The sequence below is a fragment of the Haliotis cracherodii genome, unplaced genomic scaffold, assembly GCF_022045235.1.
Source record: "Haliotis cracherodii isolate W230 unplaced genomic scaffold, xgHalCrac1.p SCAF_1, whole genome shotgun sequence".
NCBI classification, from domain to species: Eukaryota; Metazoa; Mollusca; class Gastropoda; order Lepetellida; family Haliotidae; genus Haliotis; species Haliotis cracherodii.
Window position 1 is genome coordinate 67,584,364 of NW_027266264.1, and position 22,255 is coordinate 67,606,618.

Consider the following 22,255-nt stretch of genomic DNA (forward strand, 5'->3'; position numbering starts at 1 on the left):
CTAAAAGAACAATAGATCTGATTAAAAGATCTACTTGAAACAATGATTTTTATATAAATAACTAAGCTAATTGAAGCTATGCAATGATCTACCGTCCAACATATATTTTAGGATGAAATATACTACCTTGCAAATTCAAAGTCAGGCATGGTTTCTGATGTCAAATTCAAACAATTGGCGGAAGCAGTGCGAAACAAACTTTCTCTGAATCATTTTAATTAGGGTTAGTGTTTAGGAAACAGAAAGTATGGTTTTCAAAAGCGACGTCAGTATATGTACATCGCAACGACCGCTCACACGCAAACCATGAAGGTAAATGATGTAAAGATGTGTAAACGTGTTTTTAAAAACTAACTCTCTTTCTAGTTTATATTATATTATTGTACTTTTTCCGATTCACATCTGATAAAGATTCATAGATTAGTATGTTCGTATGTGTATCCTTGCAATCGACATCATTTGTTACAGGCACCACGTTTGATTGACAACACGACTGATTTGAGATGTATCATCTGCTTGTACATACTAGTAGCAGCCGCGACTGGAGATCAGACAGGTAAGTTAGTAAATGGAGTGATGGACAGATTCCGCATTAATGATAAAAAGTACATGGTAAAGTATATGTATATAGCACACACTCCAGGTATCATCTGTTGTGTAACGTTGTAATATTCTGGGACTTACCATCACCTAAGAGACAATAGATGATGCCATGACAGTTTACCGTTATTATTGCCCTTATTAATAATCAAGTTTATCAGACTTTAAATGTTATAAAGGTGTCTTCACAAAAAAGCTACTTTTAGAAATGTGTAAACGAAAAAAGAAGTATGACACTTGTTGATCATAGACAGAAACCGATAATTGAAGGGCGATTGTAACCTTTGAAGTAAATGAACATATACAACCGGCAATGAATGGCACTGGCCTGCAGAAATGCCATGCCTTTGAGTGATCAGTGGTTTTGTTTTACTTAACAGGTCAATCTTCCCATGGCGGACATTATCCCAGTGTATCGATATTGAACAGAATAGATGGTCGCCGCGGTAGTCCGGGCACAGTGATGTGTGTGCTGTTGTGTTTTACATAACTGAACAGCTACTTGTTGTTAGAATGTTTATCAGAATGAGTTAACTAATCACTTTCTATCGATACATTTTGACCTCATTTCATGGAGAGATACTGTGCACAAATTATCGAACCGGCATCATCCCTTGTGTAGTATATGAAGGGTGGGGCCATTAATATCCTCCCAATCCATGATAGAATAACTACTTAAAAGCAAGGAATTATAAATGTATTATGGTAGATGTGTATTGTCTTAGCCATGTCATGACTATACAGATAGCGTAATATGCCGGGATACAAATGCGTCCTGTCAGAAGACGTATTGTGGACAACCAGGTGTCGATGAAAATTGCCGGAGGACGTGCGGTCTCTGCACCTTAACGGGTTTGTGTAACTTTCTTTATATATCTATCCTTCTGAATAGAATGTATTAAAATATGAAGACAACATAGCCAGTATAAAGATGTTTAAACTAGTACGATTTGATTAAACGATATATATCGCTCCACCAACAATAACCAATTATATATTGTCATAAAATTCTATTTACAGTGAGATTTGTGATCCTGTGATATAATGCTATTCCAGACACACCACACTATCATAAAGAGATTGTATGTTGTATTCACCACAACGTGTTCTTGCGTAGGCATTCAGTCAAGTATTTCTTTAGGATCAACATACAAATCCTACATGCAATTTATGTTTAACTAACACCAGTTTGCACACAGTGTTATATCTGCACGCATGTAGCATTTACCATGTCGTACTTTGCCCCTATCTTCATGTACGGAGGCACGGGTGCCTCAATGATCTTTGAAGCTGCAATTCGCTATGCAGAGTACCGTCCTTTAGTCCATTTGTTCGTGGTTTCGAATCCCAGATGCTGTCCAATTATTATCCTTTCTTTATCAAGACCCTAGTACCAATTCAGATATAACTGAAATGCGGTTCAAAGAGGCGGGGTCACATCTAAAATATTTAAAATCCATATTATCTTTAGCTTTAAGTACTGTTTTGCTGTTGCATGAACAACGTTACGAAATGAAGATATTAATCTATAACTTATGTTTGTTATACAAAAAGATGGTTTCTATTTTCTCCAGATTGTGCAGTTGGTATGTACAGGGATGGCGACTCTTGCACAGCATGCCAGAGACAAACTCAAGATGACCATGATGAATGTACAAGGTCATGTCTGGTAACTGGAAGATGGGGAGAAGCATGTGACAAACAATGCACGGATTCATGTCAGAGTCAGGTTTGCTATCAGTGGTCAGGGGAGTGTGTTCATGGTTGCACTGAGGGTAGATATGGAAGAAAGTGTGTCCTCAACTGTGACCACTGTGGTCTCTGTGGGGACGGAGTCTCAAACTGTGCCCGTGGAGATGGTTCTTGTATCTGTGGATGTAGGGAGAACTTATACGGAGTGAACTGTGACAATCAATGCAATACCAATTGTCTTAATACATCATGCAATAGCACAACTGGAGCATGTACACATGGATGCATAAAGGGCATGTTTGGAAAGAAATGCAATATATACTGCAGTGACAAATGCCTTCATAGTACATGCTACCAGAATGGATCATGTATTGCGTGTGTGGAGGGACAGTATGGTAAACAATGCCGGGAGAAGTGTTCCAGGAATTGTGGTAGTGAGACATGTAGTAGAGATGGGAGTTGCAGTCCCTGTAAACCTTGATACTTCAAAACGCAGTGTCAGGAGAAATGCAGCGACAATTGTCTGAATAGAACATGCAGTCAGAACAATGGGACATGTTATAATGGTTGTGTTTCCGACTGGCATGGAGACACATGTGATGTTAAATGTCCTGAGAACTGCGCTACTGACAAATGTAGTAGAGACAACGGTTCGTGTGCAGATGGATGCATAGATGGTTCATATGGTCATCACTGTAACCTCACATGCAGTAGCAATTGCACAGACATGAAATGTACCACTAACGAACAAGATGGAAGTAAACCTGCCTGTACTTTGGGTTGTAAAGGTGGACTTTGGGGAGACTACTGTGACAGTGAGTGTCCTGACCACTGTACAACGTGCAACAGAAGAACGGGTTCCTGTCTGAAATGTGAGCATCACTTATACTCCTGTAACAAGTCCTGCAGTGGTAACATGGCGGGGTTACGTACCCTTTGTTTTCAAGATAGCTACTTTGGTCAAACGTTCGTTACTTGTCCATTTAATAGTTTATTCTGTGTCATTATTTCTCCACAAATATTACAGATCAGAAAGCCAGAGGACACAACATATAACTGCTATAATTTTTCTGTGGCTCATTTAACTTAATATCGGAACTGTACAAAGTAAAGAGTACAGTTGGCCAAAATAGTTACTTTCGATTATTAAATTATGGTGAAGTCCTTATTACATAAAACGTGTAGGCAATCTAAATAATTCTGTAAAGTTATGCAATCTAAAATGAACATTTATTGTCAAAAAGAAAATTTGAAGAATACAATAAGGAGCTAGGCCATTTTCATCGTATAAACAAGATATTTCAATCAAAATATCAAAACAATCCGGGGATGAGTGAGTGGGTTTATTGGCTGTTAGATGTTCTCCCGTCCGACAAGAATAGGATATTCGACAAAAACTGTTTTCATATTCCCTGTTAATGCTTCCTTGTGAAGTTGTGAGGCTGCATGTTTCAAAAAGGTATAAATGGAAACAAACGCTTCATTATATCAGTAAACAAATCACTACAAAGAAATACACTGAGTGAGTGAGTGAGTGAGTGAGTGAGTGAGTATGGTTTAACGCCGCATTTAGCAATATTCCAGCGGGGGACACCAGAAATGGGCTTCACACATTGTACCCATGTCGGGAATCGAACCCGGGTCTTCGGCGTGACAAGCGAAAGCTGCCAGCAAATGCTACTTTTTTATATTGACATATATTGAGTGAGTGAGAGATTGAGCTCTGATTTCATCTCAAGAAAAAAGATTTTAGTCATGATATCTTGACCACGAGGGTTTATTTAATATTAGAATGTAATTGTTGATCTTATCATACTTTCAGTTTCCTACGTCCAGTCCCTTCACAGGCTGATCGTCGTCTTGTCAGCATGTCTTGGTGTTCTCCTCCTTGTCATTGCAGTGATGATCGCGAGGTGAGACCTTTGTAAACGCTTTATCATACAGACGAAGGGACTGACACCAAGTCAGTCAATACAATAACACATTCAATTAAGCTGAACTGAACAATCTATAATAAAGCCGTTGTATACTTTGTATACAAAGTCATCATCATACCTCCCATCTCTACAATATTTACAGAAATCCCTTCTTCTTGATTTCTATATACCTGAAGCCTTGCGCATGTTTATTGTACACTTTTACCATTTTAACTTGAATAAATGTATTTCAGGAAGAGAGTGTGTACATGGTGCCCAGTCTTCCAAAGAGGTATATATTTATCACCAAGCAGCCCTGACAGCAGACCAGACGAAATCTCACTGCAAGAGGTCAATGGATCACGTGACAGTGAAGGGTCTCGGTATGCCGTAATTCCGGATATGAATAACGATTCCTCTGTGGAAGAGAGAGGCTACGAACAACTGAATCCACCCCCGCCAGACACTGGCTACACGCCGTTATCACATACTTGTCAATGAGATAAACTTTTCTATCAGTGAAAATCACCTGACCTGTGTGACTGCAATTTTACTATGTCATCAACAAAATGTTGTGTCGTTGTAACCTTCAACAATAATTATGTTTATTGTCAATCTTGTGTGTATATATATATGGTGTATATGGCCTTCGTTTGCTTTCCTTATATGTAGAGAGTTGTTCAAATGACAATTTATTTGATCATGTGGGATTGAAAAGAAAAAAAACACCTGAACCAACCTATTTTTAACTGATTTCTGTGTGATATCTCATAAGGTAACTATTTTCCCAGAGTCGTGCTTGTGTAATTCGAATGTAAACGTGGAAGATTTTGTTGAAAGCAACAAATACATATTTGATTCAATGTGCTCTCCAACTTTCTCTTTGTATTCGGTTGCACACTCATTTATGTTAATAAAGCATATTAACGTCATTTAAAATACGTCCTTTTCCTTCGGTCTTATTACATGTGCTTATAGTTATGTTATAAGGATATCATGGAAATAAGTCTTAAACAAATATATCACAGGAAATTTTCACCTTTACTCAAATGACAATCAAATAATGGACCAGAAAACCCAGTGACACAGTGACACATTTACCGATTTTGTCAAAACTAAAATCGATATGTTAATTGTGAATTATGTCTGCAGAGTACAAGTGCAGAGATTCTGCTGCTCATATGTAAAGAAAAACGTTCACCGTATTGTTTTGCAGCAGAGGCAGTTGTAATATGTCTCGGCGAAAACATAACATTGAAATTTCAAGTAAGTATCTTGAAATTTCATGATACTAAGTTGAAATATTAAGATCTTAACTTGAAATTTCAACCAATATATCTTGAAATTTCAAATTAGTATCTTGAAATTTTAACTTCGTCACTTGAAATTTCAAGAAAAAAAAATATAAAAAAGCAAATGACCCTTAAAGGCTTCCGTAAGCTACAGACATATCACATATTTGAAACAACATTTGTCTCATAAACAAAGATATCATATTTTAAGTGATATTATGACGTAATAGATAATAAAAAGAAGAAATGATCAGATTACGATTAACCCATCACCACACACGCAAACAAAATTAATTGCTTAGGTTTGGCTATGAGATAACCAGGCAGTTCCCTATTTTGATTTGTACCATATGTTCCTAAGTCTGTTAGTGGGAACACTTGCGATTGACTTGCCAATGCTTGTAACGGTTGCCACTGATGGGTCAGTATACTATCATATGTCATCACATGGTGTCATTACTAACTGACTCATAAACGCATGCTTATGATATAGTCGGAAACGTACAATGGACCTTTATCTGTATCAGTAAACATGCTGCGTGTTAATATTTCAAACTCATGCTTTCCATTACTTTACACAAGGCAGTGTGAAAACAGTGTAAACCAACATATTTCAAGAAATATCATTATTTTATTGAACCAGAGCAAATGTAATACAACATATCCATTGATTTATAAATATAGATGAGGAAATCGAAAACAATATCTATGACACGGCTGCATTGGACACTGACATGTATAACGACTTACTTTTACACATCATTATTTGAACTTCCGATCTTGACAACGGTATTATACAAAACAAATATTCCTTATTGTCTCACCATAAGAGTTTGTATCTTTGTATCTGATTACATCGAGAGAAGAGAACGTTTAAATGAACTGAGACAGTGAATGTTTGACATTTCAAACCTATCCACGGGGTTTAATGTCGGAAATCATTTACAACTGCTTCCGTGTTGTATCAAAATCAATCCCATCCGTGAATATCCTGGTTAGAATAGGTCTTCAGCAACCCATGTTTGCCGAAAGAGACCACTATGCTTGTCATGAGACGCTACAAACGGGATCACTTGGTCAGGCTCGCTGACTTTGTTGATACATGCCATCGTATCCCAAACAATCTCAGAACGCTATTAACCTTCGTCTAATCACAATTTTCTCTGTGTATCAAAATGTGGCGACTCACGTTGTCATACCTGTGAAAAACATAGGGTAAAGCTCACACAAGGTATGGCTCCCGTGAAAGCCACTTTTTGGGTGATAAATACACCTTTTTGAAATTACCTTCATTACAAGACACACACGTGTTACTATCGTCAAATATATTCCAGATATACCTTCAGTCTGCTTAGGTAGTACGAGAACGAAACACCAAACATAACATCCTTTAACCGAAGTCCACCAAGCACATGGTCACAAAGAACATATTCTATTTCCTAAAGCTGTGCATGGTTTTATTTCTGGTTTGATATATATCTTAATAATAGATTAAAAATGAGGATAATTAAAGATATATATATGCATGTCCATGCCAAAAGAGAACAACACGTATATAAAAAATATCAAACAATGATTACTATACGTATCCTAAACGTTAATTGAAGCTATGGTAAGTTACATTGCCCAACACAATTCCTTGTACATTCAAATGCATTCAGTGTTTCGGATGTTAACCAAGTGGGTGAAGCAGTGCCTACACCATTGTTATAGGATCTAGGAAATAGAAAGTATGGTTCACAAAAGCGATGTCAGTTCATGTACATCGGAAGGACCGCTCACACGCAAATCATGAAGGTAAATGATGTATAGATCTCACTTGTTTATTGTTTCTGTGTTATTCTTTTTTCAATGCATATCTGATAAAGATTCACAGAATTCCATGTTCGTCCCATGCATGGTTATAACTACGTAAATAAGGATTATTAAAGATATACATATGCGTGTCCATGCCATAAAAGAACAACTCAAATATAAAAAAAATTAAACAATGATTACTTTACGTATCCTAAACGTTAATTGAAGCTATGGTAAGTTACATTGCCCAACACATATTTCGCGACGAAATATCAATTCCTTGTACATTCAAATGCACTCAGTGTTTCCGATGTTAACCAAGTGGGTGAAGCAGTGTGACGCCAATTCTCCTACACCATTGTAATAGGATCTAGGAAATAGAAAGTATGGTTCACTAGTACTAAAGCGACGTCAGTTCATGTACATCGGAACGACCGCTCACACGCAAATCATGAAGGTAAATGATGTATAGATCTCACTTGTTTCTGTATTATTCCTTTTTTAATGCATATCTGATAAAGATTCACAGAATTCCATGTTCGTCCCATGCATGGTTATAACTACGTATGTGTATCCTTGCAATCGAATCCATATTGTTGTCTTTGTTACAGGCACCACGTTTGATTGACAGCACGACTGATTTGAGATGTATCATCTGCTTGTACATACTAGTAGCAGCCACGACTGTAGATCAGACAGGTAAGTCAGTAAATGGAGCGATGGACAGATTCCGCATTAATGAAAAAAATTATATGTATATAGCACACACTCTAGGTATCATCTGTTGTCAAACGTTATAATATTCTTGGACTAACCATCAACTAATTGACAATAGATGATGCCAAGACAGTTTACCGTTATTATTGCCCTTATTAATAATCAAGTTTATCAGACTTTAAATGTTATTGATACAGTGTCTTCACACAAAAAAACTACTTTTAGAAATGTGTAAACAAAAAAGAAGTGTTGTGATCACAGACAGAAACCGATAATTGAAGGGCGATTGTAACCTTTGAAGTAAATGAACACATATAACCGGCAATGAATGGCACTGGCTTGCAGAAATGCCATGCCTTTGAGTGATCAGTGGTTTTGTTTAACGTAACAGGTCAATCTTCCCATGGCGGACATTATTCCCAGTGTATCGCTATTGAACAGAATAGATGGTCGCCGCGGTAGTCCGGGCACAGTGATGTGTGTGTGCCGTTGTGTTTTACATGACTGAATAGCTACTTGTTGTTAGAATGTTTATCAGAATGAGTCAACTAATCACTTTCTATCGATACATTTTGACCTCATTTCATGGAGAGATACTGTGCACAAATTATCGAACCGGCATCATCCCTTGTGTAGTATATGAAGGGTGGGGCCATTAATATCCTCCCCATCCATGATAGAATAACTACTTAAAAGCAAGGAATTATAAATATATTAAGGTAGATGTGTATTGTCTTAGCCATGTCATGACTGTACAGATAGCGTAATATGCCAGGATACAAGTGTGTCCTGTCAGAAGACGTATTGTGGACAACCAGGTTTCCATGAACATTGCCGGAGGACGTGCGGTCGCTGCACCTTAACGGGTTTGTGTAACTTTCTTTATATATCTATCCTTCTGAATAGAATGTATTAAGATATGAAAGACAACATAGCCAGTATAAATATGTTTAAACTAGTACGATTTGATTAAACGATATATATCGCTCTACCAACTATAACCAATTATATATTGTCATAAAATTCTATTTACAGTGTGATTTGTGATCCTGTGATATAATGCTATTCCAGACACACCACACTATCATATAGAGATTGTATGTCGTATTCACCAAAACATGTCCTATCCATTGGATATATATCAGGCGTAGGCAATCAGTCAAGTATTTCTTTGGGATCAAAAATCCCACATGCAATTTATGTTTAAACAACACCAGTTTGCATACAGTATTTTATCTGCACTCATGTAGCATTTACCATATCGTACTTTGCCTGTATCTACAAGTACGGAGGTACTGATGCCTCAATGGTCTTTGAAGCTGCAATTCGCTATGCAGAGTTCCGTCCTTTAGTCCATTTGTTCGTGGTTTCGAATCCCAGATGCTGTCCAATTATTATCCTTTCTTTATCAACACCCTAGTACCGAATCAGATATAACTGAAATGCGGTTCAAAGAGGCAGGGTCACATCTAAAATATTTAAAATCCATATTATCTTTAGCTTTAAGTACTGTTTTGCTGTTGCACGAACATCGTTACGAAATGAAGGTATTAATCTATAACTTATGTTTGTTATGCAAAAAGATAGTTTCTATTTTCTCCAGATTGTGCAGTTGGTATGTACAGGGATGGCGACTCTTGTACAGCATGCCAGAGACAAACTCAAGATGACCATGATGAATGTACAAGGACATGTCGGGCAACTGGAAGATGGGGAGAAGCATGTGACAAACAATGCGGGGATTCATGTCAGAGTCTGAGTTGCTATCAGTGGTCAGGGGAGTGTGTTCATGGTTGCACTGAGGGTAGATATGGAAGAAAGTGTGTCCTCAACTGTGACCACTGTGGTCTCTGTGGGGACGGAGTCTCAAACTGTGCCCGTGGAGATGATTCTTGTATCTGTGGATGTAGGGAAAACTTCCATGGAGTAAAATGTGACAATCAATGCGATAACAATTGTCTTAATGCATCATGCAATAGCACAACAGGGGCATGTACACATGGATGCAATCAGGGAATGTTTGGAAAGAAATGCAATACACACTGCAGTGACAAATGCCTACATGGTACATGCTATCAGAATGGATCATGTATTGCGTGTGTAAAGGGACATTATGGTAAACAATGCCGGGAGAAGTGTTCCAGGAACTGTGGTAGTGAGACATGTAGTAGAGATGGGAGTTGCAGTCCCTGTAAACCAGGGTACTTCAAAACGCAGTGTCAGGAGAAATGCAGCGACAATTGTCTGAATAGAACATGCAGTCAGCACAACAGGACATGTTATTATGGTTGTGATTCCGACTGGCATGGAGACACATGTGATGTTAAATGTCCTGAGAACTGCGCTACTGACAAATGTAGCAGAGACAACGGTTCGTGTGCAGATGGATGCATAGATGGTTCATATGGTCATCACTGTAACCTCACATGCAGTAGCAATTGCACAGACATGAAATGTACCACTAACGAACAAGATGGAAGTAAACCTGCCTGTACTTTGGGTTGTAAAGGTGGACTTTGGGGAGACTACTGTGACAGTGAGTGTCCTGACCACTGTACAACGTGCAACAGAAGAACGGGTTCCTGTCTGAAATGTGAGCATCACTTATACTCCTGTAACAAGTCCTGCAGTGGTAACATGGCGGGGTTACGTACCCTTTGTTTTCAAGATAGCTACTTTGGTCAAACGTTTGTTACTTGTCCATTTAATAGTTTATTCTGTGTCATTATTTCTCCACAAATATTACAGATCAGAAAGCCAGAGGACACAACATATAACTGCTATAATTTTTCTGTGGCTTATTTAACTTAATATCGGAACTGTACAAAGTAAAGAGTACAGTTGGCCAAAATAGTTACTTTCGATTATTAAATTATGGTGAAGTCCTTATTACATAAAACGTGTAGGCAATCTAAATAATTCTGTAAAGTTATGCAATCTAAAATGAACATTTATTGTCAAAATGAAAATTTGAAGAATACAATAAGGAGCTAGGCCATTTTCATCGTATAAACAAGATATTTCAATCAAAATATCAAAACAATCCGGGGATGAGTGAGTGGGTTTATTGGCTGTTAGATGTTCTCCCGTCCGACAAGAATAGGATATTCGACAAAAACTGTTTTCATATTCCCTGTTAATGCTTCCTTGTGAAGTTGTGAGGCTGCATGTTTCAAAAAGGTATAAATGGAAACAAACGCTTCATTATATCAGTAAACAAATCACTACAAAGAAATACAGTGAGTGAGTGAGTGAGTGAGTGAGTGAGTGAGTGAGTATGGTTTAACGCCGCATTTAGCAATATTCCAGCGGGGGACACCAGAAATGGGCTTCACACATTGTACCCATGTCGGGAATCGAACCCGGGTCTTCGGCGTGACAAGCGAAAGCTGCCAGCAAATGCTACTTTTTTATATTGACATATATTGAGTGAGTGAGAGATTGAGCTCTGATTTCATCTCAAGAAAAAAGATTTTAGTCATGATATCTTGACCACGAGGGTTTATTTAATATTAGAATGTAATTGTTGATCTTATCATACTTTCAGTTTCCTACGTCCAGTCCCTTCACAGACTGATCGTCGTCTTGTCAGCATGTCTTGGTGTTCTCCTCCTTGTCATTGCAGTGATGATCGCGAGGTGAGACCTTTGTAAACGCTTTATCATACAGACGAAGGGACTGACACCAAGTCAGTCAATACAATAACACATTCAATTAAGCTGAACTGAACAATCTATAATAAAGCCGTTGTATACTTTGTATACAAAGTCATCATCATACCTCCCAACTCTACAATATTTACAGAAATCCCTTCTTCTTGATTTCTATATACCTGAAGCCTTGCGCATGTTTATTGTACACTTTTACCATTTTAACTTGAATAAATGTATTTCAGGAAGAGAGTGTGTACATGGTGCCCAGTCTTCCAAAGAGGTATATATTTATCACCCAGCAGCCCTGACAGCAGACCAGACGAAATCTCACTGCAAGAGGTCAATGGATCACGTGACAAGTGAAGGGTCTCGGTATGCCGTAATTCCGGATATGAATAACGATTCCTCTGTGGAAGAGAGAGGCTACGAACAACTGAATCCACCCCCGCCAGACACTGGCTACACGCCGTTATCACATACTTGTCAATGAGATAAACTTTTCTATCAGTGAAAATCACCTGACCTGTGTGACTGCAATTTTACTATGTCATCAACAAAATGTTGTGTCGTTGTAACCTTCAACAATAATTATGTTTATTGTCAATCTTGTGTGTATATATATATGGTGTATATGGCTTTCGTTTGCTTTCCTTATATGTAGAGAGTTGTTCAAATGACAATTTATTTGATCATGTGGGATTGAAAAGAAAAAAACACCTGAACCAACCTATTTTTAACTGATTTCTGTGTGATATCTCATAAGGTAACTATTTTCCCAGAGTCGTGCTTGTGTAATTCGAATGTAAATGTGGAAGATTTTGTTGAAAGCAACAAATACATATTTGATTCAATGTGCACTCCAACTTTCTCTTTGTATTCGGTTGCACACTCATTTATGTTAATAAAGCATATTAACGTCATTTAAAATGCCTCCTTTTCCTTCGGTCTTATTACATGTGCTTATAGTTATGTTATAAGGATATCATGGAAATAAGTCTTAAACAAATATATCACAGGAAATTTTCACCTTTACTCAAATGACAATCAAATAATGGACCAGAAAACCCAGTGACACAGTGACACATTTACCGATTTTGTCAAAACTAAAATCGATATGTTAATTGTGAATTATGTCTGCAGAGTACAAGTGCAGAGATTCTGCTGCTCATATGTAAAGAAAAACGTTCACCGTATTGTTTTGCAGCAGAGGCAGTTGTAATATGTCTCGGCGAAAACATAACATTGAAATTTCAAGTAAGTATCTTGAAATTTCATGATACTAAGTTGAAATATTAAGATCTTAACTTGAAATTTCAACCAATATATCTTGAAATTTCAAATTAGTATCTTGAAATTTTAACTTCGTCACTTGAAATTTCAAGAAAAAAAAATATAAAAAAGCAAATGACCCTTAAAGGCTTCCGTAAGCTACAGACATATCACATATTTGAAACAACATTTGTCTCATAAACAAAGATATCATATTTTAAGTGATATTATGACGTAATAGATAATAAAAAGAAGAAATGATCAGATTACGATTAACCCATCACCACACACGCAAACAAAACTAATTGCTTAGGTTTGGCTATGAGATAACGAGGCAGTTCCCTATTTTGATTTGTACCATATGTTCCTAAGTCTGTTAGTGGGAACACTTGCGATTGACTTGCCAATGCTTGTAACGGTTGCCACTGTTTGGTCAGTATACTATCATATGTCATCACATGGTGTCATTACTAACTGACTCATAAACGCATGCTTATGATATAGTCGGAAACGTACAATGGACCTTTATCTGTATCAGTAAACATGCTGTGTGTTAATATTTCAAACTCATGCTTTCCATTACTTTACACAAGGCAGTGTGAAAACAGTGTAAACCAACATATTTCAAGAAATATCATTATTTTATTGAACCAGAGCAAATGTAATACAACATATCCATTGATTTATAAATATAGATGAGGAAATCGAAAACAATATCTATGACACGGCTGCATTGGACACTGACATGTATAACGACTTACTTTTACACATCATTATTTGAACTTCCGATCTTGACAACGGTATTATACAAAACAAATATTCCTTATTGTCTCGCCATAAGAGTTTGTATCTTTGTATCTGATTACATCGAGAGAAGAGAACGTTTAAATGAACTGAGACAGTGAATGTTTGACATTTTAAACCTATCCACGGGGTTTAATGTCGGAAATCATTTACAACTGCTTCCGTGTTGTATCAAAATCAATCCCACCCGTGAATATCCTGGTTAGAATAGGTCTTCAGCAACCCATGTTTGCCGAAAGAGACAACTATGCTTGTCATAAGACGCTACAAACGGGATCACTTGGTCAGGCTCGCTGACTTTGTTGATACATGCCATCGTATCCCAAACAATCTCAGAACGCTATTAACCTTCGTCTAATCACAATTTTCTCTGTGTATCAAAATGTGGCGACTCACGTTGTCATACCTGTGAAAAACATAGGGTAAAGCTCACACAAGGTATGGCTCCCGTGAAAGCCACTTTTTGGGTGATAAATACACCTTTTTGAAATTACCTTCATTACAAGACACACACATGTTACTATCGTCAAATATATTCCAGATATACCTTCAGTCTGCTTAGGTAGTACGAGAACGAAACACCAAACATAACATCCTTTAACCGAAGTCCACCAAGCACATGGTCACAAAGAACATATTCTATTTCCTAAAGCTGTGCATGGTTTTATTTCTGGTTTGATATATATCTTAATAATAGATTAAAAATGAGGATAATTAAAGATATATATATGCATGTCCATGCCAAAAGAGAACAACACGTATATAAAAAATATCAAACAATGATTACTATACGTATCCTAAACGTTAATTGAAGCTATGGTAAGTTACATTGCCCAACACAATTCCTTGTACATTCAAATGCATTCAGTGTTTCGGATGTTAACCAAGTGGGTGAAGCAGTGCCTACACCACTGTTATAGGATCTAGGAAATAGAAAGTATGGTTCACTAAAGCGATGTCAGTTCATGTACATCGGAAGGACCGCTCACACGCAAATCATGAAGGTAAATGATGTATAGATCTCACTTGTTTATTGTTTCTGTGTTATTCTTTTTTCAATGCATATCTGATAAAGATTCACAGAATTCCATGTTCGTCCCATGCATGGTTATAACTACGTATGTGTATCCTTGCAATCGAAACCATATTGTTGTCTTTGTTACAGGCACCACGTTTGATTGACAGCACGACTGATTTGAGATGTATCATCTGCTTGTACATACTAGTAGCAGCCACGACTGTAGATCAGACAGGTAAGTCAGTAAATGGAGCTATGGACAGATTCCGCATTAATGAAAAAAATTATATGTATATAGCACACTCTCTGGGTATCATCTGTTGTCTAATATTCTTGGACTAACATTCACCTAATTGACAATAGATGATGCCAAGACAGTTTACCGTTATTATTGCCCTTATTAATAATCAAGTTTATCAGACTTTAAATGTTATTGATACAGTGTCTTCACACAAAAAACTACTTTTAGAAATGTGTAAACAAAAAAGAAGTGTTACACTTGTTGATCATAGTCAGAAACCGATAATTGAAGGGCGATTGTAACCTTTGAAGTATATGAACACATATAACCAGCAATGAATGGCACTGGCTTGCAGAAATGCCATGCCTTTGAGTGATCAGTGGTTTTGTTTAACGTAACAGGTCAATCTTCCCATGGCGGACATTATTCCCAGTGTATCGCTATTGAACGAATAGATGGTCGCCGCGGTAGTCCGGGCACAGTGATGTGTGTGTGCCGTTGTGTTTTACATGACTGAATAGCTACTTGTTGTTAGAATGTTTATCAGAATGAGTTAACTAATCACTTTCTATCGATACATTTTGACCTCATTTCATGGAGAGATACTGTGCACAAATTATCGAACCGGCATCATCCCCTGTGTAGTATATGAAGGGTGGGGCCATTGATATCCACCCCATCAACGATAGAATAACTACTTAAAAGCAAGGAATTATAAATATATTAAGGTAGATGTGTACTGCTTAAGCCATGTTATGACTTTACAGATAGCGTAATATGCCGGGATACAAGTGCGTCCTGTCAGAAGACGTATTGTGGACAACCAAGTTTCCATGAACATTGCCGGAGGACGTGCGGTCTCTGCACCTTAACGGGTTTGTGTAACTTTCTTTATATATCTATCCTTCTGAATAGAATGTATTAAGATATGAAAGACAACATAGCCAGTATAAATATGTTTAAACTAGTACGATTTGATTAAACGATATATATCGCTCTACCAACAATAACCAATTATATATTGTCATAAAATTCTATTTACAGTGAGATTTGTGATCCTGTGATATAATGCCATGCCAGACACACCACGCTATCATAAAGAGATTATATGTTGTAATCACCACAACATGTCCTAACCTTTGGGTATATATCATGCGTAGGCAATCAGTCAAGTATTTCTTTGGGATCAACATACAAATCCCACATGCAATTTATGTTTAAACAACACCAGTTTGCATCCAGTATTATATCTGCACGCATGTAGCATTTACCATATCGTACTTTGCCTGTATCTACAAAAACGGAGGCACCGGTGCCTCAATGGTCTTTGAAGCTGCAATTCGCTAGACAAAGTTCCGTCCTTTAGTCCATTTGTTCGTGGTTTTGAATCCCATATCCTGTCCAATTATTTTCATTTCTTTATCAACACCCTAGAACCGATTCAGATATAACTGAAATACGGTTCAAAGAGGTGGGGTCACATCTAAAATATTTAAAATGAATATTATCTTTAGCAGTAAGTACTGTTTTGCTGTTGTATAAACAAGGTTACGAAATGAAGATATTAATCTATAACTTATGTTTGTTATACAAAAAGATGGTTTCTATTTTCTCCAGATTGTGCAGTTGGTATGTACAGGAATGGCGACTCTTGTACAGCATGCCAGAGACAAACTCAAGATGACCATGATGAATGTACAAGAACATGTCTGGTAACTGGAAGATGGGGAGAAGCATGTGACAAACAATGCGGGGATTCATGTCAGAGTCAGGGTTGCTATCAGTGGTCAGGGGAGTGTGTTCCTGGGTGCACTGAGGGTAGATATGGAAGAAAGTGTGACCTCAACTGTGAGCACTGTGGCCTCTGTGGGGACAAAGTCTCAAACTGTGTCCGTGGAGATGGTTCTTGTATCTGTGGATGTAGGGAGAACTTCTATGGAGTAAAATGTAACAAACAATGCGATAACAATTGTCTTAAATCATCATGCAATAGCACAACTGGAGCATGTACACATGGATGCAATCAGGGAAGGTTTGGAAAGAAATGCAATACACACTGCAGTGACAAATGCCTACATGGTACATGCTACCAGAATGGATCATGTATTGCATGTGTGAAGGGACATTATGGTAAACAATGCCGGGAGAAGTGTTCCAGGAACTGTGGTAGTGAGACATGTAGTAGAGATGGGAGTTGCAGTCCCTGTAAACCAGGATACTTCAAAACGGAGTGTCAGCAGAAATGCAGCGACAATTGTCTGAATAGAACATGCAGTCAGAACAACGGGACATGTAATTATGGTTGTGTTTCCGACTGGCATGGAGACACATGTGCTGTTAAATGTCCTGAGAACTGCGCTACTGACATATGTAGCAGTGACAACGGTTCGTGTGCAGATGGATGCATAGATGGTTCCTATGGTCAATACTGTAACCTCACATGTAGTAGTAATTGCACAGACATTAAATGTACCACTAACGAACAAGGTGGAAGTAAACCTACCTGTACTTTGGGGTGTAAAGATGGAGTGTGGGGAGACTACTGTGACAGTGCGTGTCCTGACCACTGCACAACGTGCAACAGAAGAACGGGTACCTGTCTGAAATGTGAGCATCACTTATACTCCTGTAACAAGTCCTGCAGTGGTAACATGACGGGGTTACGTACCCTTGGTTGTCAAGGTGGATACTTTGGTCAAACATTTGTTACTTGTCCATTTAATTGTATTTGTTTATTTTCACTATTTCTCGACACACATTACAGAACAGAAAGGCAGAGGATACATTATATAACTGCTATCAGGCTCATTTAAGTTATTATCGGAACTGTGTAACACTTGACAAAGTAAATAGTACAGTTGGCAAAATAGTTACTTTCGATTATTAAATTAGGGTAAAGTCCATATTACATAAAACGTGTAGGAAATCTAAAGAGTGTTGTAAAGAAATGCAATCATGAACATTTATTGTCAAACAGAAAATTTGAAGAATCCAATAAGAAGCTAGGCCATTTTCATTGTATAAACAAGATATTTCAATCAAAATATCAAAACATTCTGGGGGCGAGTGAGTGGGTTTGTTTATTTGCTGTTAGATGTTTTCCCGTGCGACAAGAATAGGATATTCGATAAAAACTGTTTTCATATTTCCTGTTAATGCTTCCTTGTGAAGTTGTGACCTTGCATGTTTCAAAATGATATAAATGGAAACAAACGTTTCATTAGATCAGTAAGCAAATCACTACAAAGAAACACACTGAGTGAGTGCGTGAGTGAGTATGATTTTACGCCGCTTTTAGCAGTATTCCAGGGAGGGACACCAGAAATGGGCTTCAAACATTGTACCCATGTCGAGAATCGAACCCGTGTCTACGGCGTGACAAGCAAAAGCTGCCAGCTAAAGCTCCTTTTTTATATTGACATATATTGAGTGAGTGAGAGATTGAGCTCTGATTTCATCTCAAGAAAAAAGATTTTAGTCATGATATCTTGACCACGAGGGTTTATTTAATATTAGAATGTAATTGTTGATCTTATCATACTTTCAGTTTCCTACGTCCAGTCCCTTCACAGACTAATCGTCGTCTTGTCAGCATGTCTCGGTGTTCTCCTGCTTGTCATTGCAGTGATGATCGCGAGGTGAGACCTTTGTAAACGCTTTATCATACAGACGAAGGAACTGACGCCAAGTCACGTCAATACAATATCACATTCAATTAAACTGAGCTGAACAATCTATAATAAAGCCGTTGCCGTTTTGTGTCCAAAGTAGTTGGCATTATCAAATACATACCGCCGTCATATAGCTGGAATATTGCTGAGTGCGGCGTTAAACAACAAACCAACCAACCAACCAACCAACCAACCATTTTAACTTGAATAAATGTATTTCAGGAAGAGAGTGTGTACATGGTACCCAGTCTTCCAAAGAGGTATATATTTATCACCAAGCAGCCCTGACAGCAGACCAGACGAAATCTCACTGCAAGAGTTCAATGGATCACGTGACAGTGAAGGGTCTCGGTATGCCGTAATTCCGGATATGAATAACGACTCCTCTGTGGAAGAGAGAGGCTACGAACAACTGTATCCACCCCCACCAGACACTGGCTACACGCCATTATCACATACTTGTCAATGAGATAAACTTGTCTGTCAGTGAAAATCACCTGGCCTGTATGACTGCAATTTACTATATCATCAACAAATGTTGTGTCGTTGTCACCTTCAACAATAATTATGTTTATTGTCAATCTTGTGTGTATATATATATGGTGTATATGGCTTTCGTTTGCTTTCCTTTATATGTAGAGAGTTGTTCAAATGACAATTTATTTGATCATGTGGGATTGAAAAGAAAAAAACACCTGAACCAACCTATTTTTATCGGATTTCTGTGTGATATCTCATAAGGTAACTATTTTCCCAGAGTCGTGCTTGTGTAATTCGAATGTAATTGTGGAAGATTTTGTTGAAAGCAACAAATACATATTTGATTCAATGTGCTCTCCAACTTTCTCTTTGTATTCGGTTGCACACTCGTTTATGTTAATAAAGCATATTAACGTTATTTAAAATACGTCCTTTTCCTTCAGTCGTATTACATGTGCTAATAGTTATGTTATAAGGATATCGTGGAAATTAGTTCTAAACAAATATATCACAGGAAATTTTCACCTTTACTCAACACCACGTACATGGCGTATCCCAAAAGGCCAGGTCACTCAGAGACAAATCAGGAAAAAGGTTTTAGCTATATTTTTAACCTTTGTATGATTTCTTCATTCAATGGTTGGAGTTAAACAACAACCATCAAAAGAAATGGTGAATTGATAGATTGATCGATTCGATCAGTAAATACATACATGAAATGGGATTGTACTATTCATCTGTTTCAACCGATGAAACGTTATACCGCTAATGTAACCAAGGAATTTACATACAACTAATGCACACACATCGGAAATTAAACACAACGGTATGCACATTACATCTCAACGGTAACATCAGACACATACGAGGAAGTAAATGAATAAGTTGGTTGTTGATTGGTTTGTTGTTTAACGCCACACTCAGCAATATTCAAGCGATATGACGGCGGTTTGTAAATAATCGAGTCTGGACCAGACAATCCAGTGATTAATATCATGAGCATCGATCTACGCAATTTGGTTCGATGACATACATCAACCAAATCAGCGAGCCTGACCACCCGATCCCGTTCGTCGCCTTTTACGACAATCATAGTCAACCTTTACGGCAAGCATGGGTTACTGAAGACCTATTCTACCCCGGAATCTTCACGGGTCGAATAAGTTGGAAATGACTCGAATTACATATGCATGTACAACCTCCACAACATACAACATCAACGCCAGAGAACAAACTGTTTCGATTGTCTATCGAAACAAATTCCATTGTGCGTAAAAGGCAAAATAAGCCGTAACCAAAATTATGAAAGGATCACTGAAAATCAGTGGGAACACCAGATGTTCGCGAAAAGGGTAAGCATGACCTGATGTACCGGTACCACCGCCACTCACACAACTTGCATGAAAAGAGTAAGTGTTTGTTGCCATACACTGCACAGTAGTACCCCTGCCATGCGATGGCGGTCTGTAAACAGACCAGACAATCAAGAGATGGACCAGGAAACCCAGTGACACAGTGACACTTTTACCGTTTTTGTCAAAACTAAAATCGATATGTTAATTCTGAATTATGTCTGCAGAGTACAAGTGCAGAGACGCTGCTGTTCAATAGTAAAGAAAAACGTTCAACGTATTGCAGCAGGGGCAGTTGTAAGATGTCTCGGCGAAAACATAACATCGGCATTATTAACATAGTATCTTGAAATTTCAAGATACTAAGTTGAAATGTCAAGATGCTTTGTTGAAATTTGAAGATACTAAGTTGACATTTCAAGATACTAAGTTTATATTTCAAGATACTAAGATGAAATATTAAGATATTAACTTGAAATTTCAACCAATGTATCTTGAAATTTTAACTTAGTCACTTGAAATTTCAAGAATTTTTTTTATAAAAAAGTAAATGACCCTAAAAGGCTTCCGGAAGCTACAGACATATCACATATTTGAAACAAAATATAATATCTTTGTTTATGACACAAATGTTAAGTGATATTATGCCGTAATAGATAATAAAAAGAAGAAATGTTCAGATTACGATTAACCAATCACCACACACGCAAAGAAAATTAATTGCTAAGGTTGGGCTATGAGATAACGAGGCAATTCCCTATTTTGATTTGTACCATATATTCCTATGTCTGTTAAGGTGAACACTTGACTTGCCAATGCTTGTAACGGTTGCCACTGATGGGTCAGTATACTATCATCTGTCATCACATGGTGTCATTACTAACTGACTCATAAACGCATGCTAATGATATAGTCGGAAACGTACAATGGACCTTTATCTGTATCACTAACATGCTGCGCGTTAACATTTCAAATTCATGCTTTCCATTTCTTTACACAAGGCAGTGTGAAAACAGTGTAAACCAACATATTTCGAGAAATATCATTATTTTATGGAACCAGAGAAAATGTAATACAACATATCCATTGATTTATAAATATAGATGAGGAAATCGAAAACAATATCTATAACACGGCTGCATTGGACACTGACATGTATAACGACTTACTTTTACACATCATTATTTGAACTTCCGATCTTGCCAACGGTATTATACAAAACAAATATTCCTAATTGTCTCGCCATAAGAGTTTGTATCATTGTATCTGATTACATCGAGAGAAGAGAACGTTTGAATGAACTTAGACAGCGAATGTTTGTCATTTCAAAACTATCCACAGGGTTTAATGTGGGACGTCATTTACAACTGCTTCCGTTTTGTATCAAAATCAATCCCATCCGTGAATATCCTGGTTAAAATAGGTCTTCAGCAACCCATGTTTGCCGAAAGAGACAACTATTCTTGTCGTAAGACGCTACAAACGGGATCGGGTGGTCAGGCCCGCTGACATGGTTGATGCAAATCATCGTATCCCAAACAATCTCAGAACGCTATTAACCTTCTTCTAATCACAATTTTCTCTTTGTATCGACTCACGTTGTCATACCTGTAAAAAACATATAAGAAGGGTCTTCTGTGCAGTTTCCTGACAAGACCTTTTCTGCAGAGAAAATCTAAAATGCAACCGCACAAATGTTATATATAATAATGTGTCATCATATGAACAGGTTGTAGTGAGAAAAACAGCTTAC

General features: G+C 37.5%; 1 protein-coding gene and 2 pseudogenes across 1 annotated transcript; all 3 read left to right on the forward strand.

The window, feature by feature from the left end:
• Positions 1 to 306: 306 nt before the first annotated feature.
• On the forward strand, positions 307 to 4,709 carry LOC139457020 (scavenger receptor class F member 2-like; annotated as a pseudogene).
• A 2,582-nt stretch (positions 4,710 to 7,291) lies between these two features.
• Positions 7,292 to 12,157, forward strand: LOC139457031 (scavenger receptor class F member 2-like; annotated as a pseudogene).
• A 2,581-nt stretch (positions 12,158 to 14,738) lies between these two features.
• LOC139457042 (scavenger receptor class F member 2-like) lies at positions 14,739 to 19,139 on the forward strand. Its single transcript, XM_071238489.1, has 6 exons — positions 14,739 to 14,744; positions 14,906 to 14,993; positions 15,767 to 15,874; positions 16,617 to 17,606; positions 18,547 to 18,637; positions 18,893 to 19,139. The coding sequence occupies exons 1-6, from the start codon at positions 14,739 to 14,741 to the stop codon at positions 19,137 to 19,139; spliced, it is 1,530 nt and encodes a 509-aa protein (XP_071094590.1).
• The last annotated feature ends 3,116 nt before the right edge of the window (positions 19,140 to 22,255 follow it).